At 37.0% G+C, this 27,484-nt stretch overlaps 1 protein-coding gene across 4 annotated transcripts in view; it reads right to left on the minus strand.

Annotated features, from left to right (window-relative positions):
• The window catches only part of CCSER1 (coiled-coil serine rich protein 1), a 1,364,327-nt gene that overhangs the window by 1,191,301 nt on the left and 145,542 nt on the right, over nucleotides 1-27,484 (minus strand). For all 4 annotated transcript variants that reach the window (XM_038582134.1, XM_038582135.1, XM_038582136.1 and 1 more), the window contains exons 2-3: nucleotides 25,957-27,321; nucleotides 8,160-8,344 (exon numbers count right to left, since the gene is read on the minus strand). In XM_038582134.1, the coding sequence (XP_038438062.1) occupies nucleotides 8,160-8,344; nucleotides 25,957-27,280 (1,509 nt within the window). In that variant the 5' untranslated portion in view covers nucleotides 27,281-27,321. The remainder of the gene's footprint in view (nucleotides 1-8,159; nucleotides 8,345-25,956; nucleotides 27,322-27,484) is intronic.

Here is a 27,484-nt window from a genome sequence, read left to right on the forward strand (position 1 = left end):
GTGTTTAAAGTTATGTTTCAAAATGACATAATAACCTTAGGAAAAATAATTTTTTCTTTATTGTTTAACTAGAATAATGTAAAAGCTTCAAATTCCAATAACTATCTCCTCAGAAAAAAGGAGTTATTTTACTCAAGGTCAATTCTGTGTTACAGATTGATTGTGCAGCTGTTCAGATGGTCACAGATTTGTCATGGATTCCGAATCAATAAATATTCTCTCTCAGGCTATGAAAACTATACCAGCCCATGGGGTTACCTAAATAAGGCATAAAACAGTTTTCATTTCACAGAAAATTAAGATAATTTGATTCAATTAAAAACAAAATTGTCATTTTTGCATTCTAACCTCAAGAATAAAAAGGTAAACTAACTTTATTTTCCAATTTTTTTATTTTTAGAAGGGATATAAACCATCTTATGGTTATCCTAGATGTTATATGGTTAATGAAAAAATATTTTTTTCATAAATATTTTTTATTTATTCATGAGAAACACACACAGAGAGGCAGAGACACAGGCAGAGGGAGAAGCAGGTTCCATGCAAGGAGCCTGATGTGGGACTCGATCCCCAGTCTCCAGGATCACACCCTGGGCTGCAGGTGGCGCTAAACCGCTGCGCCACCAGGGCTGCCCTGAAAAAAAATCTTTAATTGCCTTCTACTACTGTTCTTCTCATTTTCTTGATAAATCGGAATAGAATGAAATATGTACTATTCTTAATAAAGGTTTTAAACATATATAATTAAATATTGCTAACAACATTATTGTTTATTGTTGTGTTCTGAATGTCTGGGTTCTCCTAAAACTCATATGTTGAAATACTGAAATGATGGTATTAGGACATGGAGCCTCTGGGAGGTGCTTAATAAGGGTGGAGCCCTCCTGAATGGGATTATCGACTGTATAAAAGAGATTCCTGACAGCTCCCTAGCCCCTTCTGTCATGGGAGACACATTAAAAGGGTGCTGGTTATAAACCAGAAACAACGCTGGCAACTTTATCTTGGATTTCCAAGCCTCCAGACCTGTGAGATACAAATTTCTGTCATTTATAAGCTACTGAGTTTGGGATATTTTGTTAAAATGGTCCTTATGGATCAAGACACATTCAGAAAAAAAAATCACAAAGGAAAACTTAAGTGCTAGGCACATCTCATGTGTACTGCATGAAGACCAGTGGTAATAATTACGATACTGCAACTTTATTTACTCAAAGTGGTCTTCAAGTCACTAAGTGAGTTAACTCAATGAATAAGCTATTCATAATTCTGCGCACCAAACATACAAACTGTGACAGCTTCTAAATGAAAATGACTCATCCTCAAAACTAGAAAAAAATGAATGGAATATTTTATCCAATTATGCTTTCTTAAAGGCAATTCTGAATCTGCAAGTTTACAAAAAATGAAATGAATCAGTCTTGATAAAATATGCAAGGGAGTTTTTAAAATATCACTTTGGACATATTTGACCAAGAACTTGTATTTTTAATAGGTTCTCCAAAAACTATTTCTAATAATTGACTATTTATTTTCCTCCCTATATGGTCTGTCCATAACTATGGTACTGATATGATCCTGGAAACTATTAAACTATTCCATAGGCTGACAATCCTAAAATGAATTACGTTTCTACTGGGAAAATGTCATAATTGGTATGATCTTGATTAGGGACTTAGCATCAAAAGTCAGAGCTGTATCAAACAGTGATCATAAAAACAGGTGAACATTTGTAAAAGAAATTAAAATATCAAAAACGTGTATGAACACACCACATATAATGATTGTACTAAAGGCTTTAATTCATATCTATATGAGCATATGTCACAACCTAATCAACAATTATATCTTTAATTCACCCATATTTATTATATACCAGGCAGTATACTAAATGCTCTAAGAAATGCTAATATGTACAAAACTTCTTCCATTTAAATGAATGAGGTTTAATAGGCAAAATTAAACCTATTCATTCAAATAACTAAATAGTGGGTACCATATATGCGATACAAAATAGACATTGATAGGTATCATTAGTAACTAGAAAAATCAATAAAGGCATTATGGATTAGGGTATTAGTCTATAATTAATTACTAGTTATCAACAAATGTAATTCAATGTTTAATGTGTGATACTTGTGATTTTCCTTCTTAAAATGCATGAGGATTAAGAAGAATGATTTGTGTGTCTCCATTTCCTTACAAATATTAATGGCTCCCTTTTCTCAGTAAATGTCCTTGTAGTTTGCCATTATCTTTAATTCCATTGACAATGAGTTAAACTAAAAGCTGAGATCATTATTTTAACTCTCAAAAGCCAATAACATTTTTTACGTACTTGAAAGTCTCATTTAGGATTTCAGAATTGGGAGGAAACATTCATTGAACTAGATCTTCTAATTATGATCCTTCCTTTGCTCTTAATTTTGAGCTCCAACAACTTCCATGCCACAGAATATAAGTGTGAAAGTACATATACCAACAGGCCAGTGAGTTCATTTGCCTGGTAGATGGTAAAAGTGGGGTGTTTTGAATGGATTCTTTGAACATGAATGTACTTTTTTTTCCCACTGCCTCTTAGAGTTCCTTCAGCTAGGTCTCAGTGGTAGATATTAGAAAAATGTTTAAGTTGTTTATACATTTAATAATGTCAATTAAATATGCAAGCTAGACTCCATATAAATTAGGTGTACAAAAAAAATAAAATAAAATAAATTAGGTGTACAGGAATTCACACATCCTGAATGTGTCAGGATCAAACACCACCCCCATTGTGAATTTTAAAATAGTCAGAATTGTTAAATCTTTTACATTGACAAGATCATGTTAATGTCTCCCAACCTAGAACTCTAATATCTTCCAGGCCTGTGTTTTTCAACTTTGTATCTTCAGAGTAGGTTCTCAAGAAATATTTATTTAAAGAAACTGTGAATAATTAGATAAATAAGTGAATCAATAAAGAATAAGCTAATAAAGGAGAGAACAGTAGGCCCCAAAAGGAAAGTGAATGCACAGCAAAGTGCTTGGCTACTTAACATAGGGCTTAATTAGTCTTAGACTACTTAACTATTGTCAGTAATACCTAAATTCTGGATTTCAACATGCCAAGAATTAAAATATGACATGAGAAGCTAATAATCTGCAAGTAACTTTTTTTTTTTCCTCAAAATAAATGGTCCATTCTTCCATCAAAGAAGTACTAGAGGTTGTTTTGTTTGTTTTTTGTTTTTACTACCCCATTCACAGTTCCTACAAAAGGGCAGCAGGACACCAAACTGAAAATAAGAGAAATTTCAAGGATGTCTTAATCTTTCTCAACCACCACAACCAGCTCAATGTGAGGCATAAATAACAGTCCATTAAAAGGAAGGGAGAAGACAAGTAGGAAATCTCAGTTAATTAAAAGAACTGAGATACACTAAGTTTTTTGAGAATATGATAGTCATTAGTGTCCACCAAATGTGTCTGAGTCTAAACCTTCCAGACACAAGGAAGAGACTGTACTTCCTAGAGCCTTTTGTGCCTAATTTGGGCCAAGTGATTAGATCTAGTTAATAAATTATGAGAGAAAGTGAAATGTGTCTCTCACAGGTCAAAGCATTTACTACTGCAATGAGAACCTCCAGAGATCTCTTTCTTGCCATGATAAAGGGCAATATTTGCAATGTTAGCTGGCTGAACAGCCTGGACACAGAATGAGACATTAAAGGGAACTCCCAGAATCTTCCACAACAAACATATAACTTGAGTGAGAAATAAATCCGTATTATAAAAGTCACTAAGGGAGGCCTGGGTGGCTCAGCAGTTGAGCCTTTGGCTCAGGGCGTGATCCTGGAGTCCTAGGATCGAGTCCCACATCGGGCTTCCTGCATGGAACCTGCTTTTCCCTCTGCCTATGTCTGCTCTCTCTCTCTCTCTCTCTCTCTCTCTCTCTCTCTGTGTGTGTGTGTGTGTGTGTGTGTGTGTCTCGTGAATAAATAAATAAAATCTTTAAAAAAAAAGTCACTAAGGGGATCCCTGGGTGGCGCCTGCCTTTGGCCCAGGGCGCGATCCCGGAGACCCGGGATCGAATCCCACATCGGGCTCCCGGTGCATGGAGCCTGCTTCTCCCTCTGCCTGTGTCTCTGCCTCTCTCTCTCTCTCTGTGTGATTATCATAAATAAATAAAAATTTTAAAAAAAACTTTAAAAAAATGTTTAAGTCACTAAGATTTGCAGGTTATTTGCTATCACATATCCTAGCTTATCTTTATTCATACATTCAGCCACTTTCCTTTCTGTAATAATGCCAGAGCCATTGTATTGTCCATTACATACGAATGTCCATTACATATGAATATATCCTCACATTAATAAATTTTTTTAGAGCAGGGTGATCTTACAAATATATATGGAGTTAAATGTCATCGTGTAAAACAGCTGGAGAAATCATGACAAATCCTAAATTTATTCATTTATATACCACATTCTGAAGGGAAAGTTTCTAAAAAGAAAGCCTATTTCAAGAAAATCTTTTTAAAATATTTGGACTGTGTTATTTTATCAAGAAAATAACTCAATAGAGGAAAATGAAGGAAAATCTTTAAAGCAGCTTGAATATATATAATAAATGTGAATGCTTAACAAATTATTTCCAGATATATTTTGGTTTCCTGTAATAATTTAAGCCAACTCCAATTTCTTCTGAGCCACTGAAGCCAAGAGTTATTAATATATCCTCCCCTCTCCCTTCAAATTGAAATATCCCCATTCAAATATACAGAAAACACTGGAATCTAACTTATTAGAATATACCTTTGGTCACTCAGAAATCCTTAGCATCTTAATAAATAAAGCCATATTCTATAGGTAAACTTATATCCCCAAGAACTAGACAAAATACTCTGGTTCCTTCTAAATTTGAATATCTTTTTTTGTGTGCCAAAGTTCCTTTCTAGATGAGATATCTTTCAGTTAAGATGTGGATACCATTCATTAGCATATCAATAAATACTACCACATTTTCAGTCCAGCACTAAATTTTTTTTTTTTTAATTTTGTTTCTTTTTTAAAAGTATCCCTTACAGAAGGTTGCAGCCTCCACCTGCAGCACGTATTGGCTGCATTAACTGTGTTAACTTCATTACACAGAAATAATGCAAAGAAAATAAGAATAATTTTAAATCTATTACATTTCCCACAAATCATCTAGGGTTTAAAGTTAGACAGAAAAAACAACAACAACAAAGGTAGAATCCAAATCTAAATCCTTTCTCTGGGGGATCCCTGGATGACTCAGCAGTTTAGCACCTGCCTTTGGCCCAGGGCATGATCTTGGAGACCAGGGATCAAGTCCCACATCGGGCTCCCTGCATGGAGCCTGCTTCTCCCTGTGCCTGTGTCTCTGCCTTCTCTCTCTGTGTCTCTCATGAATAAATAAATATAATCTTTTTTAAAAATAAAATAAAATAAATCCTATCTCTGCCACCTACTATCGGTATTTTGAGGCAAGTTGCTTATCCTCTCAATGCTTTCTTGTCCTCTTTTACAAATGGGATTAATAACAGCATCACTTTGTTCATAGTATAATAGTTTAGGACTGGATATGATAATACATATGAAGCATTAAGAACAGTCCCTTGGTCCAAATAAGTATTAAAAATACATATTACTATTATTATTGCACTAAAAGGAAAGAATAACTGAATTTTGAATGAATTTTTTTAAATACATTTGCTTGAATTATTTTAGAAGAATATAGAAAATGTGTGTCACTGTTCACACATAAAGCTATAATTTCTTAAGTATTTGTCATTTTTTCACATGTAACTAAAATTACTGAAGAGTCCTAACATTTGTTCCTTATTTTGCTATGAATTAAAGAATGTATTTTACGCATTTTGAATTCATGATTACACTGTGAATTAAAAGGATATTCATTGTTAAATCCAAAAGAAAACAGTGAAGTCATAAAATAATGTTTGGTAGGTTTCATATGGAAATGCAAGTGTCAGTATTTATTTCAAAAGTGTGACCTGTAAATCCAATGAACACATATAATATTTTAACCAACTTTCTGTTCTTACAATGATAGCCCTTCCTCAACCATGGCAATGATGTATCCCTGCCATCTAGTGGAAGATCTATAGCACCACAGTTACAGGAACACTGAAAATTGTACAAAAAGCCTCAAATAAAAGAACAAAGTTGCTTTTTTCTGTTCTGACATTTTTATTTTAAATCTTGAAACTGGATCTGGGAAGAAGAGTAATTTGTAATGTTACAGTGAGAATTATTTAAATATATTATAAAAAACATGATTAAGAATATGTTAAAGGCCTAACTTTGGGGAAATCTAATGCCTAGTGTACAATTATTAATATAAATACATCTCTTTGAAGGAAAAAATGAAAATTTTATGAAGACAAATGTTTCATACAAGTCATTAGCCATAACTTTCAATGCTGCACCAACTGGAAATCTTTTTTAACATATTCTTGCACTTAAAAATAGCAAGTATGGGGCACCTGGGTGGCTCAGTTTGTTGATCATCTGACTCTTGATTTCGGCTCAAGTCATGATCTCAGGGTCATGAGATTGAGCCCTCCACAAAGGGCATGGGGCCTGCAGAAGATTCTCTCTCCCTCTGCCCCTCCCTCCAGCTCCCCCCTAACCTCACCCATGCACAAGTACTCTCTCTTTCTCTCTCAAAAAAAAAAAAACAAAAACAAAAACAAAAAAAACAAACAAAACGCAACAGGACTTTTCTCTATATACAAATATAAACACAATCAGTCTTTAGTATACTGGAAACAAAAAGCCCACTATCATTTATTGTTTTGTAGTTACAGATTTGCCCAAGATTAAGATTTGTCAAAACCTGACCTAACTGCTAGTACTTCAAGCACAATGGTTCTGCTATCACTCAGTGCTGCCTCAGTAATTTAATACTTCTTCACGATACAATTGTCAAAATTGGATGACCTATTTTCATTTGAAATCAAATCATCTAAAATATATAGAGATAAAATATACAAGTAATTTAGTTTTGAGCATTTTTCACACATATCCATGAATAGAAAGGTAGGTAGGTAGGTAGACAGGTAGATAGATCATTTTTAGGAAACACTGTTAAGTACCAAGAGGCAAAAATATTGCTGAAAAAGTAAACATCTGTGAGAAAGTGAGCAAAGAGAACTCCAAAAGTCAAGCCCACCCCAATATTTGTGAGACCTGAGGCTTTCTGGACCTCCTGGGCTGCAGTCCACTCCTCACCTCTTCCCAACCTGGCTTTATCTCTCACTGTGAAAGAGCATCATGCACATACCTCTAAGACACCAAAGCCCCCAAGTGCAAGCTCAGACCTGACTCCTCTATACACACACTACCTTCACCCTTATCTGAAGGCTCCTGCAGTTTGGACCAGGAATCCAGAATCTTGTTTACCTAGAATGTGTCAAGCTTTGGATGGGTATTTTTTCTTGACCCCAAAGGCTCCTCATCCTGTGTAGATAGGCAACTATAAAAGGACAGGCAGAGTAGGTTCCACCAAGGGATGAATGGATGGTACTAACCTAAGTGTGGTTTATAAATGGACATTTTTTAGAGTTGCTAGAGGGTAGAGAAAGATGGTGTAAAATAATGGTTAGGAAGGATATCCTCATGATCAGCTTTTTTTCTTAGCTTGTGCATTTCAAGGTCTTTTTCTAAAGAGAAAATATTAAACTTTCTATGGAAGCAAGGATAATAGGAATTAAGGGCAACCGTCATGGTGTGATAGTATCTGTCATGACACATAAGAGTCTCAAGCGAGGGCAGCCCCAGTGGCTCAGCGATTTAGCACCACCTTCAGTCCAGGGTGTGTGATCCTGGAGACCTGGGATCGAGTCCCACATCGGGCTCCCTGCATGGAGCCTGCTTCTCCCCCTGCCTGTGTCTATGCCTCTCTCTCTGTGACTCTCATGAATAAATAAATAAAATCTTAAAAAAAAAAAAGAGTATCAAGTGAAAACAAGCCTAACTTGAGACATCAACTAAGGAGACCGATTTTCCCTTCAAATATGAAATATCTATTCTTTAGTCTGTTTTTTTTGTCAATCTGTTTTCATATTGCAAGAGGCATCAATATCTCAGTTCACATACATAATTATTTTATTAATGCAAGTATTTATGTATACTTACCATGCTGTTCATTTTTGAAGATGATGAACCTGCTCTTTGCTTTCTTAGACTATTTACTTCTTCTACATTTCCATCTTTTGGTTTCAAAACCATTCTGCTACTCCCTGCAGTTCCTTCAGATGAGGATCGCAGTCGCCTTTCTATAAATCTTCCTTCACGATATGGACTGAAGCTACTGGCAAGAACTATTAAAATAGATAAATAAAAATTAATACAAATGCTTAAATGTAGTTTTTTATAAATTTTCCATTGAAAATGAGAAACTCTTAATGTCATTCAAAAATTCTCTACCATAGAAAATAAATTCTAATTAATAGTGTTAAATTTAGGTAACTTAATCCTGTAATCACTTTGAAGCTCAAAACCTTGATAGTCATCCTTAGCTTCTCCATACCTCACATAAATTACATAAGCAAATTCTGTCCTTATTACCTTCAAATTGTATACAAAATCTGATCACTTCCTACTACCTTCCTTACTAATACCTTGGAACAAACTGCAAATTGCATCAACCCTAACTTGAGTTACTCTAATACTTAACAGTCTCCTGCTTTTGCCTATTCTCACCTGCTTCTCTCAAAAAAAAAAAAAAATCAAACAAAAACAAAATAAACAAAAACCCACAGCTACTTTCCACATGGTAACCAGAATGATACAGGAAGACATAAGTGGCATTGGTCATGATCATTCTTCTAGCCATAAAGTTGATATTTTCCCAATAGCTCATCAGTTTCCTTATGATATGACCTTACTCTGTTCCCTCATTAAGGGTCTCCCTATGTTCACCTGTCCACCTAACTTCACCTTGTGCTGAATTCTTCTTCACTCGGCTGATTCTACAAAGGATCTCTTGCCATTGCTAATATACGTGCAGGCACACTGCAGTCCCAGGGCCTTTACCCCACAGTCTTTGTAGTTATACTTCTCTTAAATATTCGTATATCTTGCTCCCTAATCACTTTCAACTCTTTGCTAATATGTTACCTTGATTAATACCCTGGTCATCATGCTTAAAAGGTCTTTATGAGACCCGAGGCCAAACTACAATGAACTATCAAAAAGTGAAATGAAGAAAACAATCCCACTTATAATATCATCAAAAAGGATAAAATACTTAGAAATAAATTTAACCAAGGAAGTGAAAGATTACTACACTGAAAACCATAAGACACTAATTAAGGGAGTTGAAGAAGGCATAAATAAATGCGTTGATAGATTGGAAGAATTAATATTGTTAAAATGTCCATACTAACAATATAATCCCTATCAAAATTATATGGTGTTTTTCACAGAAATACAAAAAACAATTCCACAAAAGAACCACAAAAGACCCCAACTAGCCAAAGCAATCTTGACAAAGAACAAAACTGGAAGTGTCACATTTCCTGATTTCAAACTATAGTACAAAGCTATAGTAATCAAATAGTATGGCATTGGCATAAACACAGACACATGGATCAATGTACAGAATAAAGGGCCCAGAAATAAAACCATCATATGTGAGCAATTAATTTTTGACAAAGAGTCCAAGCATATACAATGCAGAAAGGATAGGCCCATCTTATAGCGTACAAAAAACCATCTCAAAGGACTGAAAGTGAAAAATCATACAAAAAAGAATAGGGGTAATAAGCTCCTTGACATTAGTCTTGGCATTGACTTTTTGGATTTCGTAACAAAAGCAAAACCAATATAAGCAAAAATAAACAAATGTGACTATTTCTAAGTGAAAAGCTTCTGTAAAAAAAAGTAAACAATCACCAATGAAAAGGCAAACTATGGGATAGGAGAAAATATTTTAAAATAACATAACTTATAAGGGTTTAATATCCAAAATATATAAGGAACTCATACAACTCAATAGAAAATAATAATGAACCGATATAAAATTCACAAAAAGCCTAAATAGACATTTTTCCCCCAAAAGATAAAAAATAGCCAACCAGTACATGAAAAGGTGCTCAACATCACTAATCATCAGGGAAATGTAAATCAAAACCACAAGAGATATCACATCACACCAGTTGGGATGGCTATTAGTAAAAAGTCAAAAGATAACAAGTGTTGTCAAGACTGTGAAGAAAAGAAACCTTTATACACTGATAGTGGGAATGTAAACTGGTACAGACACTATGGGAAAAAGTATGCAGTTTCTTCAAGAAATCAAAAATAAAGTTACCATATGATCTAGGAACTCCATTTCTGGAAATACATCCAAAGGAAAAGAAAACATCATCTCAAAGAGATATCTGTACCCCAATGTTTACAATAGCATTATCCATAATAGCTAAGGTATGGAACAATCTAAGTGTCCATCAATAATGAATAGATAAAGAGCTCAACTTCATATTATTATTTTTTCTATTGTTTTTATTTTTATTTATCTACTTTTTTGTTTTTTATTATGTATATTTTTTATTGGAGTTCCATTTGCCAACATACATTATACCACTCAATGCCCATCCTGTCAAGTGCCTCCATCAGTGCTTGTCACCCAGTCACCCCATCCCCCAGCCCACCACCCCTTCCACTACCCCTTGTTTGTTTCTCAGAGTTAGGAGTCTCTCAAGTGTTGTCACACTCTCTGATTTGACCCACGCATTTTCTCTCCTTTCCCCTATAATCTCTTTCACTATTTTTTATATTCCCCGTATGAGTGAAACCATATAATAATGATTGTCCATATAATAAAATATAATGATTGTCCTTCTCCGATTGACTTACTTCACTCAGCATAATACCCTCCAGCTCCAACCACGTTGAAGCAAATAATGGGTATTTGTCCTTTCTAATGGCTAATATTCCACAGTATATATGTACGTATGTAAGTATATATACACATATATTATATATACTTACATACATATATATACATATATATATACACACACATACATACATACATATACATACCACACCTTCTTTATCTATTCATCTTTCAATGGACACCGAGGCTCCTTCCACAGTCTGGCTATTGTGGACATTGTTGCTTTAAACATTGGGGTGCAGGTGTCTCAGCTTTTCCTGGATCTGTATCTTTGGGGTAAATCCCCAGTAGTGTAATTGCTGGGTAGTAGGGTAGCTCTATTTTTAACTCTTTGAGGAATGTTTACACAGCTTTCCAGAGTGGCTGTACCAATTCACATTCCCACCAACAGTGCAAGAGGGTTCCCCTTTCTCCACATCTTCTCCAGAATTTGTTTCCTGTCTGTTAATTTTCACCATTCTCACAGGTGTAAAGTGGTATCTCATTGGGATTTTGATTTGTATTTCCCTGATGGGAAGTGATGCAGACCATTTTCTCATGTGCTTGTTGGCGATGTGTACGTCTTCTTCGGTGAAATTTCTGTTCATGACTTTTGCCCATTTCATGAGTGGATTGTTTATTTCATGGGTGTTGAGTTTAATAAGTTTTTTATAGATCTTGGATACTAGCATTTATCTGATATGTCATTTGCAAGTATCTTCTCCCATTCTGTTGGTTGTCTTTAGTTTTGTTGACTGTTTCTTTTGCTGTGCAGAAGCTTTTTATCCTGATTAAGTATCAATAGTTCATTTTTGCTTTTGTTTCCCTTGCCTTCATAGATGTATCTTGACACAGCTTTGTAGTACAACTTGAAATTCAGCATTGTGATGTCCCCAGCTCTGGTTTTCTTTTTCAATATTCCCCTGAGTATTCGGGGTCTTTTCTGATTCCACACAAATCTTAAGATGATTTGTTCCAACTCTCTGAAGAAAGTCCATGGTATTTTGATAGTTATTGCATTAATGTATAAACTGCCTTGGGTAGCATTGACATTTTCATGATATTAATTCTTCCAATCAATGAGCATGGAATATTTTTCAATCTCTTTGTGTCTCCCTCAATTTCTTTCAGAAGTGTTCTATATTTTTTAGAGTATAGATCCTTTACCTCTTCGGTTAGGTTTATTCCTGGGTATCTTATGGTTTTGGGTGCAATTGTAAATGGGATTGATTCCTTAATCTCTCTTTCTTCAGTCTCACTGTTAGTGTATAGAAATGCTACTAATTTCTGGGCATTGATTTTGTATCCTGTGACATTGCTGAATTGCTATATGAGTTCTCTATCTTGGAATAGAGTCCTTTGGGTTTTCTGTATAGAGTATCATGTCATCTGCAAAGAGGAAGAGTTTGGCTTCTTCTTCTTTTCTTTCTTTTTGTTGCCTGATTGCTGAGGCTAGGGCTTCTAGTACTATGTTGAATAACAGTGGTGAGAGTGGACATCCCTGTCGTTTTCCTGATCCTAGGGGAAAAGGCTCTCAGTTTTCCCCACTGTGAATGATATTTGCTGTAGACTTTTTATAGATGACTTCTAGGTTGCTGAGGAATGTTCCCTCTATCCCTACACTCTGAAGAGTTTTAATCAGGAATGGATACTGTATTTTGTCAAATGGTTTCTCTGCATCTATTGAAAGGATCATATCATTCTTGTTTTTTCTCTTGTTGATGTGATCACATTGATTGTTTTACCAGTGTTGAACCACCCTTGCATCCCGGGGATAAATACCACTTAGTCATGGTGAATAATCTTCTTAATGTACTCTTAGATCCTATTGGCTAATATCATGTTGAGAATTTTTGCATCTGTGTTCATCAGGGATATTGGTCTATAATTCTCCTTTGGTGAGGTCTTTGTCTGGTTTTGGAATCAAGGTAATTCTGGCCTCATAAAACGAGTTTGGAAGTATTTTGTCCCTTTCTACCCTTCAGAACTGAAATAATACCTATTATTTCTTCCTTAAACGTTTGATAGAATTCCCCTGGGAAGCCATCTGGCCCTGGACTTTTGTGTCTTGGGAGGTTTTTGATGACTGCTTCAATTTCCTCCCTGGTTGTTGGCCTGTTCAGCTTTTCTATTTCTTCCTGTTCCAATTTTGGTAATTTGTGGTTTTCCAGAAATGCATCCATTTCTTCTAGATTGCCTAATTTGTTGGCAGATAGCTGCTCATAATACATTTTTAAATCGTTTTATTCCCATGGTATTGGTTGTGATCCCTCCTCTTTCATTCACGATTTTAGTAATTTGAGTCTTTTCTGTTTTCTTTTTAATAAGGCTGACTGGGTGTTTATCTATCTTATTAATTCTTTCAAAGAACCAGCTCCTGGTTTTGTTGATCTGTTCTACAGTTCTTCTGGTCTCTATTTCATTGAGTTCTGCTCGAATCTTTATTATCTTTCTTTTTCTGCTTGGTGTAGGTTTTATTTGCTGTTCTTTCTCCAATTCCTTTAGATGTGAGGTTAGCTTGTGTATTTGAGTTTTTCCAATTTTTTGAGGGAGGCTTGTATTGCAATGCATTTCTCTCCTAGGACCGCTTTTGCTCTATCCCAAAGATTTTGAACGGTTATATCTTCATTTTCATTAGTTTCCATGAATCTTCTAAATTCTTCTCTAATTTCCTGGTTGACCCATTCATCTTTTAGTAGGATGGTCATTAGCCTCCACATGTTTGAGTTTCTTCCAAATTTCTTCTTGTGATTGAGGTCTAGTTTCAAAACATTGTGGTCTGAAAATATGTAGGGGACAACCCCAATATTTTGGTATCAGTTGAGACCTGATTTGTGACCCAGTAAGCTCTATTCTGGAGAAAGTTCCATGTGCACTTAGAAGAATGTGTATTCAGTTGCATTTGGATGGAAAGTTCTGTATGCATCTGTGAAATCCATCTGGTCCAGAGTATCATTTATGGTCCTTGTTTCTTTGGTGATGCTCAGCTTAGAAAACCTGTCGTTTACAGAAAGTGCAGTGTTGAAGTCTCCCAGTATTAGTGTATTATTATTTAAGTATGTCTTTACTTTGGTTATTAATGGATTGATATACTTGGCAGCTCCCACATTAGGGGCATAAATATTCATGATTGTTAGGTCTTCTTGTTGGATAGACCCTTTAAGTATGCTATAGTGTCCCTCTTCATCTCTTACTACAGTCTTTGGGATAACGGGATAAATTTTACTTTATCTGATATGAGGATTGCTACCTCAGCTTTCTTTTGAAGACCATTTGAATGGTAAATGGTCTACCAACCTTTCATTTTCAGGCGAGAGGTGTCCTTAGGTCTCAAAAGAGTCTGGGAGACAGCATATGGATGGGTCTTGCTTTTTATCCAGTCTGAAACCCTGCATCATTTGATGAGATCATTTAGCCCATTCACATTCAGAGTAACTATGGAAAGATATGAATTTACTGTCATCGTAATACGTATCCAGTCCCTGCTTTTGTGGATTGTTTCTTTGGGCTCCCTCTTTCTTTTACAGGGTCCCCCATAATATTTCTTGCAGAACTGGTTTGGTGGTCGCATATTCTTTCAGTTTCTGCCTATCCTGGAAGGTGTTTCTCTCTCCTTCTGTTCTGAATGACAGTGTTGCTGGATAAAGTATTCTTAGCTGTATATTCTTCTCATTTAGTACCCTGAATATATCATGACTGCCCTTTCTGGCCTGCCAGTCTCTGTGGAGAGGTCTCCTGTGAATCTAATATTTCCCCATGTAAGTTAAGAATCTCTTGTCTCTCACTGCTTTAAGGATTTTCTCTTTGTCTTTGGAATTTGCAGGTTTCACTATTAAACATTGAGGTATTGAACGTTTTTTATTGATTTTGAGGGGGGACCTCTCTATCTCCTGGATCTGAATGCCTGTTTCCCTCCCCAAATTAGGGAAGTTCTCAGCTATGATTTGTTCAAATATGCTTTCTGACCCTCTGTCCCTCTCGGCACTCTCTGGAACGCCAATTATACATAGATTTTTCCTTCTCAGGCTATCATTTATTTCCTGAAGCCTTTCCTCGTGGTCTTTTGTTTTCCTTTCTTCCTCAGTTTCCTTCCTTGCCATCAACTTGTCTTCTATGTCGCTCACTCTCTTCCACCTCATTAACCCTCATCGTTAGGACATCCAGTTTGGATTGCATCTCATTTAGTTGATTATGAATTTCGGCCTGATTAGATATAAATTCTGCAGTCATGAAGTCCTTTGAATCCTTTATGCTTTTTCCAGAGCCACCAGTAGCTTTATAATTGTTCTTATGAATTGGCTTTCTAACATTGAATTATAATCCATATTCTGTAACTGTGGCAGAGAGTACTATTTCTGATTCTTTTGTGGTGAGTTCTTCCTTCTAATAATTTTGCTCAGTGCAGAGTGGCTGTATGAGTGGGCTGAGTCAAGAATATCAACCATGACCTAAGTAAATTTCACCCTAGATGATTCTGATGAGGTCAGAGACCAGAAAATTAAAACAAAGATCAGAACAAAATAAAACAAATGAAAAACAAATTTTAAAACAAAGTAGTAAAAAATAAAAAGCCAGGAATCCCAAAGAAGAAGAAAAGGAAAATGAAAAAAAGAGTAAAAAAAGAAAAAAAGTAAAGAAAAAAGAAGAAAATAAAGGGGTGGAACTGGGAGATGGTGGTGGCGAAAAAGTTGTAGTGGAGGGAGAATGTAGTCTACCTGAGGGGTCCTAGAGGGCGATCCTCATGTTTCTGAGTCTATTAAGTTTTGTATGTTAGAAGATGCTCAGTCCCAAATTTATATAAACCAGAAATACGTGTAAAGAGCCCCACCATTGACCACCAAAACATAAATGAGATAAAAGAGAGGGGCAGAATGAGAATGAAGAGAGAATATAATCTCATGGAATGAACCAGTATGGAATACCACTTGGTTCTGGGTGCATGCTGGTCATTTTAGAAGGTATTAACTTCCACTATTGTAGAACAAAATGAGGCAGAGAAAACAAGAAACACAAACAAAACAAAACAAAACAACCCATATCTCATGTATCTCCCAAAAATTAAATTGAGTATGTTGGAGGGAATCTAGAAGTGGAAAATATAAGACGTGTAATTGTAGAAATATAAAATATGAAATATGAAAGCCAATAAGGAGGAAATTTTAAAATGAAGCAGTGGTAAAATATTGTAGTTAAGGTGGAGAAAGAGAAAAAATATTGGAAATTTTTAGTCTAATTTAAAATAAGTTGTACCGGAAAAAGGAAAAAAGGGGGGGAGGAGTACCCTCTGGTTCTATATACTGTAAATCCCTTGACTTCCCCTGGAGCTTTCCAGTGCTGCTGGGTCAAGAACTTGCTCTTTGCCTGTTCATCCAGTTGGTCTTCTGGGGAAGGGGCCTGCTGTGCTGATTCTCAGGTGTGTGCACCTGGGGGAGCTGCCCTGCCCCCTGCCAGGTGGATGGCTCAGTGGGAACTGTTGACCCCATGAGGCTCCTGTTCCCTGGCGCCCCGCCCCTCACAGACACAGAGTGACACAAGGAGGAACAACACTGGTGGCGGCCAGGACTCTAGCCCTGGAGTCAGTTCCCCCAATAACCACCCGCAGCTCCCAGTCCGCACTGGCCTAGATGCTCCTGGGGCGGGAGAGGGGGGCTAAACTGCACACCTTGGGGGCACCCGGCGGCAGGAGAATCCTCGCCTCCGCCTGTCCTAGAGGAGCTCAGGATCCCGGCTGTGTCCCCCGGCGTCCTGGGGTCCAGGGCCTGCACTCCTGGAATTGTGCTCCTGGCCCGAGGCTCCTAAAGGCAGCAGGGCGCAGCCCCCTCCGCCAGGAGCCCCCGCCTGACCCCCGGCTTCTCCCCGAGGCCCCGCCGGGCGCTCCAGCCCTTTCCGGAGCTCGGCCGCGGGGTGTGGGGCGCTCTCCCCCGGGCGCACCTCCCCTGTTAGTGACCCCGGGAGCCAGGAGGCCCCACTGCCCCTCCTGCGATCCTGCTCAAGTTCGAGTTCCCCGCTGAGCGCCTTTCCGTCCGGGAAGAATCCAGTGCAGATTTTTAAGGTTCCTGCTTCTCTGGGGCTGGGCTTTCCTGTCCGGAGGCTCTCACCACCTGGCCTTAGCCTGGCTCCTCGCAGGGCCCCTCCCCACTGGATTCTTTTTTATTTTATTTTTTTCTGCCTACCTACCTTCCTAGATGCAAAAATCCTTCTCTCTGTAGTGTTCCAGCTGTTCTCTCTTTAAATCTCAGGTCGGATTCGTAGGTGTTCAGGATGATTTTAAAGTTATCTAGGTTAAGTTGGTGGGACCAGGTAAGTTGAAGATCCCTATTGCTCTGTCTTCTTGCCCCACCTCTCTCATATTATTATTTTTGATATGACTATCCACCTCAGGCATTGAGACATGTATTAAATACTAGCTTACACAACCTCCATAATAAATTCAGTGTTATGGAATTTAGTGTACATAGCAACTCTCACATAAAATACATTTACTTAACTTGTTTTAAAATACTGAATTTCCAAATTATAAAATCCTTATGAATGGTATAAGAACCTCTCCACATAAGGAAGGATACTACTGTCTTTTCCTTGTTGACATTATCAGCTTATTTGCCTATCCCTCTCTATTTCACAAGTTGTAGATAACATGAATAAAGAGCTATTGTCCTAATAACAGGCAACACCTTATGAAATTCATCAAAATGACTTTAATGTGTTAAATGGCTCACAAATAGGATTTTAGTCAACAGATTAACAGCAAGATATTCTCATAGATATAAATATATAACGTATTCATTTTGATATTGAGGCAAATGATTTTTTTCTAAATAAGAACTAGATATAATCAGGGTAAGTACATTTCTATCCTTTTATTGGTGCTATTTCTTTTAAAAACTGCCTAAATTCCAACTTGAGAGCCACTATTTGCTGAGTATGATTTCATAAAGTTATTTAACTTAATCCTCAAATATTAATAACTGTATATAAAATTTTGGTTAAGATTAAATGACACTTACCTTGATGAACACTAAGTAAGGTAAGGAATTGATGAATCATTATATTGTATACCTGAAACTAATATAACATTGTATGTTAAGTACACTGGAATTAAAATTTTTAAAAATAGATTTGAGAGGCAAGATGACAGAAGAGTAGGGATCTTCATTTCACCTGGTCCCCCAAATTTAGTTGGATAACTTTCAAACCATCCTGAACATCTATGAATTCAACCTGAGATGTAAAGAGAGAATAGCTGAGAATGCTACAGAGAGAAAAGTGATTGCTTCTGACAAGGTAGGAAGGCAGAGAAGAGGAAGGGAGGGGATATATTGGAAGATAAATTTTGGGGGATGGAGCCTTGGAAAGCCACTGCAGGAAAGCAGCACAGCTGTGCAATCCAGAACTTTAGAAATCTGTGCCTGCAATTGTCTTCCCTGACTGAAAAGCGCTTAGGGGGGAAACTGAGCAGGATCACAGGAGGGGCAGTGAAGTCTCAATATTCCTGGAGAAGCAGAATAGGGGTGCCAGGGAGAAAGCTCACAGCTTTCTTTCTTTTTCAACTGTGGTTGGATGGCGGAAAGCAGCACCCCTCCTGGGGCACCTGGGAGATGCGGGTGGGATACGCAGGCTAGCAGCTGAGTTCTCTGTACCCAAGAGCCCATAAGAGGACAGAAGCAGGCAATCCTCCCTTCCTTCACGGACAGGCAGAACGGGGAGGGATCAAACCGGTGAAACCTCTCCTACTGCCAGGTGCACTTCAATCTGTACAAATCCGTGCCCTCACATCCACCTGCAGGAGAATCTAAGCCAGTGTGCACTGAGACTGCAGTGCCATAGACACAGGGAGCTCTTCGCTCCAGGGCAGCAGATCTGACCCCTGTCATTTTTCCTTTTTCTCCTTTCACTTGAAAGAGGCCCAGCCTCTATGGAACAAAGGCCTCAAAGTACAAACAGCTTTACATGGAGCCCTGCCACCTGGCAAGGGGCAGGGCATCTCTGCCCAGGCACAGACACCTGAGAATCAGCGAAACAAGCCCCTCCCCCAGAAGATCATCTGGAAGAACAGGGGAACAGCAAGTTTACTGACCAAGCAGCACTGGAAAGATCCAGGACTGAGGGAAAATAGTACATAGAACTCAAGGTTTTTTCCTAATGATTCATTTATCTTTCAGGTTAAAATTTTCCAATATTTTTTCTCTTTTCCTGCCTTAACTATAATATTTTATCAACTCCTCATTTTTAAGTGTTTTCCTTTTTGACAGTCATATTTTTATAATTACATGTCTTAGATATATTCTTCATTTTTGGATTCCTTTCAATGACTTCAATTTAATTTTTGTAGATATGTAAGTTATAGTGGGGTTTTTTGACTTGTTTTGTTTTATAAATGTGGAAGTTAGTACTTTCCAACATACAGATCGAAATACACTCAGAACCAATGGAGCAAAGTATTGGTCCATTATGTGAAACTATATTCTCTTCTCCTTCCCACTCTGCCCCACTCTTTTATCTTGTTTCTGTCTTTGTGGTTGCTGTTGTGTCTCTCTATAAGTTTTGCTGGTTTATATAAATTTGGAATTTAGTATCTCATAACATATAGAACAAAATACACTCAGAACCAAGGGGATCACCTTTGAGGTCCATTCTGTGAGACTATTTTAATTTTGCCCACGTCTTCTCCCCACCTTTTTGTTTTTTTAATTTTTACTATTTTTTTGGTTTTGTTTTTCACTTTCATGGTCTTTTTGTTTTGTTTTCTTTTTCTTTTATTTTCTGGTCCCTATCTCTTTGGAATTTTCTAGGATGTATTTTACTTTGGTTGTAGTTTATAGTTTTGACTTTGTTCACTCAAAAAGCCATTCTGCACTGGACAAAATGACTAAAAGGAAGAATTCACCACAAAAGAAAGAACTGGAAGAAATACTCCCTGCCACAGACATAACTGATAGGGATTTAAGTAGCACATCAGAGATACAACTCAGAGGTACAATTATAAAATTACTGGTGGCTCTGGTGAAAAAAGCATAAAGGTCTCTAGAGATTCTCTTACTGTAGAATTGAGATCTAATCAGGCTGAAATTAAAAATACTTTAACTGAGATGCAGGCTAAACCGGATGCTCTAACTGCTAGGGTTAATGAGGTAGAAGAGTGAGTGAGTGACATAGAAGACATGTTGATGGAAAGGAATGAAACTGAGGAAAAAAAGAGAAAAACAATTAAGAACCCATGAGGAGAGGATTCAGGAAATAAATGACAGTTTGAAAAGAAATAATATTCATCTTATTGGGATTCCAGAGGATGGAATCCCAGAGAGAGAGAGGAACACAGTATATTTGAACAAATAATAGCTGAGAACTTCCCTAATCTGGTGAAGGAAACAGGCATACATATCCAAAAGATAGATGGTGCCCCCAAAAAAATCAACAAAGACTGATCAACACCCTAACATATAATAGTGAGGTTTGCAATTCAGAGATAAAGAGAAAATCCTAAAAGCAGCTTGAGACAATAACATATGAGGAGAAATAGCAGATTCACAGCCGACCTATCCACAGAGACCTGGCAGGCCAGAATGGGCTGGCATAATATATTTAGAGTACTAAACAAGAAAAACATGCAGCCAAGAATACTTTATCCAGCAAGGCTGTCATTTAGAATAGGAGATAAAGAGTTTCCAGGATAGACAGATACTGAAAGAATATGTGACCACCAAACCAGCTCTGCAAGGAATATTAAGAGGAACCCTATAAGCAAAGGAAGGAGCCCAAAGAAATAACCCACAGAAACAGGGACTGTATAGGTAATACTATGACATTAAACTCATATCTTTCAATTGTTACTCTGAATGTGAATGGGCTAAATGATCCAGTCAAAAGACACAGAGTATCGGAATAGATTAAAAAAAAAAAAAAAAAAAAGGAAGAACCTACAAGGATGCCTGGATAGCTCAGTGGTAGAGCATCTGCCTTTGGCTCAGGTCCTGATCCTGGGGTCCTGAGATCAAGTACCACATCATGTTCTCCACAGGGAGCCTACTTCTCCCTCTGACTATGTCTCTGCCACTCTCTGTATCTCTTATGAATAAATAAAAAAACAAGACCCATCTATATGCTGTCTACAAAAGATTTATTTTAGACTTAAGGACACCTCCAGACTGAAAATGAGAGAGTGGAGAACCATTTACCATGCAAATGAGCCTCAAAAGAAAGTTGGGGTAGCAATCCTCATATCAGATAAATAAGATTTTAAACCAAAGACTGCAATGAGATGAGGAGGGACACTATACCATATTTAAAGGATCTGTTCAACAAGAAGACCTAACAATTATGAGTATTTATGCCCCTCATGTGGGAGCAGCCAAGTATATCAATCAATTAATAACCAAAGTAAAGAGATACATAGATAGTAATACATTAATAGTAGGAGACTTCAACATGGCCCTCTTGGCAAAAGAAACAAGGGCCTTGAATGATACACTGGACAAAATGGATTTCAGAGATATATACAGAATATTCCATCCTAATGCAACTGAATACACATTCTTCTCAAGTGCACATGGAACTTTCTACAGAATAGACCACATACTGGGTCACAAATCAGGTCTCAAAGGATAACAAAAAATTGGGATTATCCCCTGCATATTTTCAGACCACACCACTTTGAAACTAGAACTCAATCACAAGAAGAAATTTGGAAGAAATTCAAACACTTAGAGGTTAAAGAGTATCCTATTAAAAGATGAATATGAATGGCTAAACCAGGAAATTAGAGAAGAATTTAAAAAGATTTATAAAAACTAATGAAAATGAAAGTACAACCATTCAAAATCTTTGGGAAACAGCAAAAGCAGTCCTAAGAAGGAAGTACATCTCAATACAAGCCTCTCAAAAAATTGAAAAAATCTCAAATACACCAGCTAACCTTGCACCTAGAGGAACTAGAGGAAGAAGAGCAAATAAAGCCTAAACCAAGCAGGAGAAGAGAGAAAATAAAGATTTGAGCAGAACTCAATGAAATAGAGACCAGAAGATCTGTAGATCACTGAAACCAGGAGCTAGTTCTTCAAAAGAATTAGTAAGATAGATAAACCCCTAGCAAGAGTTATTAAAAAAGAAAAAAGACTCAAATTAATAAAATCATCAATGAAAGGAGATAGATATAACAACCAATATCAAGGAAATACTAATGATTTTTAAAATGTATTCTGAGCAACTATATGCCAACAAATTAGGCAATCTGGTAGAAATGGATGCATTTCTCAAAACCTACCAATTACCAAAACTGAAACAAGAATAGAAAACCTGAACAGGCTAATAACCAGTGAAGAAATTGAAGCAGTCCTCAAAAACCTCCCAAGACACAAAAGTCCAGGGCCAGATGACTTCCCAGGGGAATTCTACCAAACATTTAAAGAAGAAATAATACCTATTATACTAAAGCTGTTTCAAAGAATAAAATTGAGGGAATACTTCCAAACTCATTTATGAGGCCAGCATTACCTTGTTCCCCAAACCAGACAAAGACTCCACCAAAAAGAAGAATTATAGACCAATATTCCTGATGTACATGGATGCAAAAATTCTCACCAAGATACAGGGTCCAACAGTACATTAAGAAGATTATTCACCATGACCCAATGGGATTTGTCCCCTGGATGCAAGGGTAGTTCAACACTCATAAAACAATAAACATGATAGATCACATCAATAAAAGAAAAGACAAGGACCATATGATTCTCTCAATAGATGCAGAGAAAGCATTTAACAAAATGCAGTATCCATTCCTGATTAAAACTCTTCAGTGTATGGATAGAGGGAACATTCTTCAACATCTTAAAGGCCATATATTAAAAGCCCACAGTGAATATCATTCTCAAAGGGAAAAATTGAGAGCCTTTCCTCTAAAATCAGGAACACAACAGGGATGTTCACTCTCATCACTGTTATTCAACATAGGACTAGAAGTCCTAGCCTCAGCAATCAGGCAACAAAAATAAAAGGCACTCAAATTGGCAAAGAAGAAGCCAAACTCTCCCTCTTTGCAGATGACATGATACTCTATACAGAAAACCCAAAAGACTCTATCCCAAGATTACTAGAACTCATATAGCAATTTGGCAATGTGGCAGGATACAAAATCAATGCCCAGAAATCAATGGCATTTCTATACACTAACAATGAGACTGAAGAGAGATTCAGGAATCAATCCCATTTACAATTGCACCAAAAACCATAAGATATCCAGGAATAAACCTAACCAAAGAGGTAAAGGATCTATACTCTAAAAAATATAGAACACTTCTGAAAGAATTGAGGAAGACACAAAGAGATGGAAAAACATTCCATGCTCATGGATTGGAAGAATAAATATTGAAAAAATGTCTATGCTACCCAGAGCAATTTACACGGTTCAATGCAATCCCTATCAAAATACCATGGACTTCTTCCTTCACAGAGCTGGAACAAATAATCTTAAGATCTGTTTGGAACCAGAAAAGACCCTGAATAGCCAGAGAAATGTTGAAAAAGAAAACCAAAGCTGGGGTCATCACAATGCCTGACTTCAAGCTGTGATCATCCAGACAGTAATGGTACTGGCACTAAAACAGACACACAGGTCAATGGAAAAGAACAGATAATCCAGAAATGGACCCTCAACTCTATGGCCAACTCATCTTCTACAAAGCAGGAAAGACTATCCACTGGAAAAAAGTCTCTTCAATAAATGGTGCTGGGAAAACTAGCCACATGCAGAAAAATGAAACTGGACCATTCTCTTACACCACAAAGATAAATTCAAAATGGTTGAAAGATGTGAATGTGAGACAAGAATCCATCAAAATCTTAGAGGAGAACACTGCCAACAACTCTTTTGAACTAGGCCACAGCAACTTCTTACAAGACACATCTATGAAGGCAAGGGAAACAAAAGCTAACATGAACTATTGGGACTTTGTGAAGATCAGAAATTTCTGCCCAGCAAAGGAAATAGTCAACAATACTAAAAGACAACCTATAGAATGGGAGAAGATATTTACAAATGACATGACAGATAAAGGGCTAGTATCCAAGATCGATAAAGAACTTATCAAGGGCAGCCCAGGTGGCTCAGCAGTTTAGCGCTGCCTTCAGCCCAGGGCATGATCCTGGAGACCCGGGATCAAGTCCCACATCGGGCTCCCTGCATGGAGCCTGCTTCTCCCTCTGCCTGTCTCTCTGCCTCTCTCGTGAATAAATAAAATTTAAAAATTAAAAAATTAAAAAAAAGAACTTATCAAACTAAACACCCAAGAAACAAACAATCCAGTCAAGAAATGGACAGAAGACATGAACAGACATTTCTCCAAAGACTTACCCATAGCCAACAAGCACATAAGAAAATGCTCCACATCACTAACCATCAGGGAATACAAATCAAAACCACAAGATATCACCTTACACCAGTGAGAATGGCAAAAATTAACAAGACAGGAAACAAGAAATGTTGGAGAGGATATGGAGAAAGGGGACCCTCTTCCACTGCTGGTGAGAATGCAAGCTGGTGCAGCCATTCTGGAAACAGTGTGGAGTTCCTCAAGAAGTTAAAAGTAGAGCTACCCTATGACCTAGCAATTGCACTACTGGGTATTTATCCCAAAGATATAGATGTAGTGAAACTACAGGATACCTGCACCCCAATGTTTATAGCAGCAATCCACAATAGCCAAACTGTGGAAGGAGCCACAATGTCCTCTGACAGATGAATGGATAAACATGTGGTACTGTTGGCAAATGAATGTATAATTTTTTTTAATTTTCTCAAAAAAATAATTTTTAAAAAAGATCAAATGAAATGCATGCAAATTGCTTCATGATTATCTTGTCTATAAAATGGTTTACTATAATAGAAGTGATTACAATCATCTGAGAATTTGATGAATTAATGTATCCAAAGTCCACAGAATGGGAAATGGGACTTAATAAGCATTCAGTGTTGGGAGAACTAGATGGCAGTGGTAGTAATAGAGTAATAGGAATTTTAGGAGTAGCAACAGCAGCAGCCATTGTAGTAGGAATCATAGCAGAGGAAAAAAAATTAAAATAATGTCAAATATAGCCCAGAAGGTGGCATATATATTCAACAGTTTTCTTAACTGAAATTTATATTAAATAACAAAGTTTTCTGTTAAATAATATACTGGGAGTAATTCAACCACCCTTCTCCCCTTTTTTAAACCAAAGAGAGGGTACCCAGGATTACACAGGTATTCAATGACAGAGGCAGGGTGCCTAGGTGGCTCACTTGTTTTAGCATCTACTTTCAGCTCAGGCTTGGGTCATGATCCCAGAGTCCTGGGATCCATCCCTACATCAGGCTCCCTGCTCAGTGAGGAGCCTGCTTCTCCCTCTCCCTCTGCCCTTCCCCCTGCTTGTGCTCTCCTGCACTCCCCCCCACCAAATAACTAAATAAAGAACCTTTAGTATTTAAAAGAATAAGAAAAATAAAATAATGACAGAGGAAAGATTAGAACCAGGGTATCCAGGCACCAATGACAATATTTTTAAAGGTTGAAAGTCTACTGTATTTAAAGATAGAGATTATTTGTGCTGAAACATAGATTCTACTTAATAATTCAAGTTTTGTTAAAATAGGAAATAAAATTTAAATTATACAAATTTCTTTAAAGTGATTTTTGGCTGGAAATATCCATTTCATTGACTAAGAAACACCAATACTCTACCATATACTCTAAAAAAGCAAATCTTTATTTTAGATAAAGCTACATTCGAAATAAAATTAATTTCTTAGCACTCTTCTGAAGGTCAGAACCTGGACAACACAACTACAAAATATGAGTAATATTGCTGAAATACATTTCTAGCATAATACAAGTGAAGTAAATTTAAAATCAAGTAGACAAAAAATTTAAAACAAATTATAAATAAGAAAAAATACTAGGGAGTGAAAAATAAGGAAAAGGTAGTTTCTATCCATGAAATGGAATAAGAAAATAATTAGATAATAATAAATTAGAATGAAAATTATAATTCTTATTTATGATACAAAGAAAATCAGCATACCTTTGGCAGGATTTGATTCATATCCATATGATGTTTTGTTAAAAATATGATGATCAGCAGAAGAGGGTATTATCCTTGAATCTGAAATAGGATGAATCCCTTTAACACGGTCAGCTATTGCTTTATGCTGCTCATAAAAGCCAAGTTTCCTTGGGGAGCTTGTCGTCAACATTGTTTCACCATTTTGTACTACCATATGTTCTTCTCTTTGCATGTCTCCTGATAGGTGGGCCTCTGAGTTGTTCCCATTCATAACAGGTAGTTCAGTGATTTGCAATAACACTTCCTTCTGATTAGCAGCAGAGGTTTCTGATAAGGAATTAGATTCAGTGCTACATTGGCCTTCTAACCTGTATTTTCCAGGAGACATAATTGCACAGGGAACAGTTCCCATAAGGTCTATTGTTGTCTTTGTAACAGCAGCAGGATTGGAAGAGATCTGAGAGGTAGAATCATTGTGGCCAAAGTTGTCACAGTGGGATGCCATGCTCCCACTTTTAGGAAATGCATCTGCTTCAGACACAGAATCTTCAGTCAAGGCTAAGAATTCAGAAGGTGTCTGAGCTGTTGTAAGATCAGCAGAAAGCAATGGAGATTGTAAAGAACTTCCTGCCCGTTCTGTTACATCCACAGAACAAGATGGAGAAGCTCTTACTAATACAGATTCTCTCTCTTGGTACTGTGTAATTTCCAATGAGAATCCAGATTGTTGTACCAATGAAATGGATTGACTCTGTGGAACTGGCTTAGAAAACTTATAGTGAGATGAAAAAGATTTAGTAAGTAGCTTCTTTGTTGACTGCTTAACAGAACGGCGAGTTTGTTCTTCTGTAAATCCAGAATCATCCCCCTCACTTTTGCCAGAACTTAGGCAATTTATAAAAACATTCTTATTAGTTGAGTGCTCCTTTACCCTTTCAAAATCTTCTGTCAAAGATCTTGTTATCTTCTTATTTCGTGAACTACTAAAACCAACAGAATGTCTTCCCCTGGTTTTAATATGTTCTTCCAAACTTAGTTTTGGCATACTGCTATGACCAGATTGAGCACCATTTGAAATACTAAGGTTCTGATTGGTAGTGTCTTCCTTAGGTTCACTCCCTTTCTTATGGTGGAAACTAATGGAAGGAGTACGGAAGATGCTTCTGCGTTTACCTGTACTACCTGAGCTTGAGTTAGTGCTGGAAGGAGAGGAACTGTGGACACCAACTGTATTACTGGAGGAGGGTGAAGAAGGAAGAGAATCATGTCTTCTGCTAATACTTCTTCTGAATATTGGCAACCGGGAGACCAGGGTAGATCGTCTTGATCCTGAGTCCCCCATTGGGACTCCAAGGCTTGCACTGTGATAGCCAACTTAGCAGCCTAAAAAAAGTTAAAACAAAAAGAATAAGTCAATAGAATTCATTTATAAATTATAATAAAGGTATTTTAAAACAAAACATTGTTTTTCAGGGCATGGAATAGAAGCCAGTTCATGACAAAATAATAAACAATAAAATTCTGATACATAAGGATTTGTTGAATT

The sequence above is a fragment of the Canis lupus genome, chromosome 32 (genome assembly GCF_011100685.1).
Source record: "Canis lupus familiaris isolate Mischka breed German Shepherd chromosome 32, alternate assembly UU_Cfam_GSD_1.0, whole genome shotgun sequence".
NCBI lineage: Eukaryota > Metazoa > Chordata > Mammalia > Carnivora > Canidae > Canis > Canis lupus.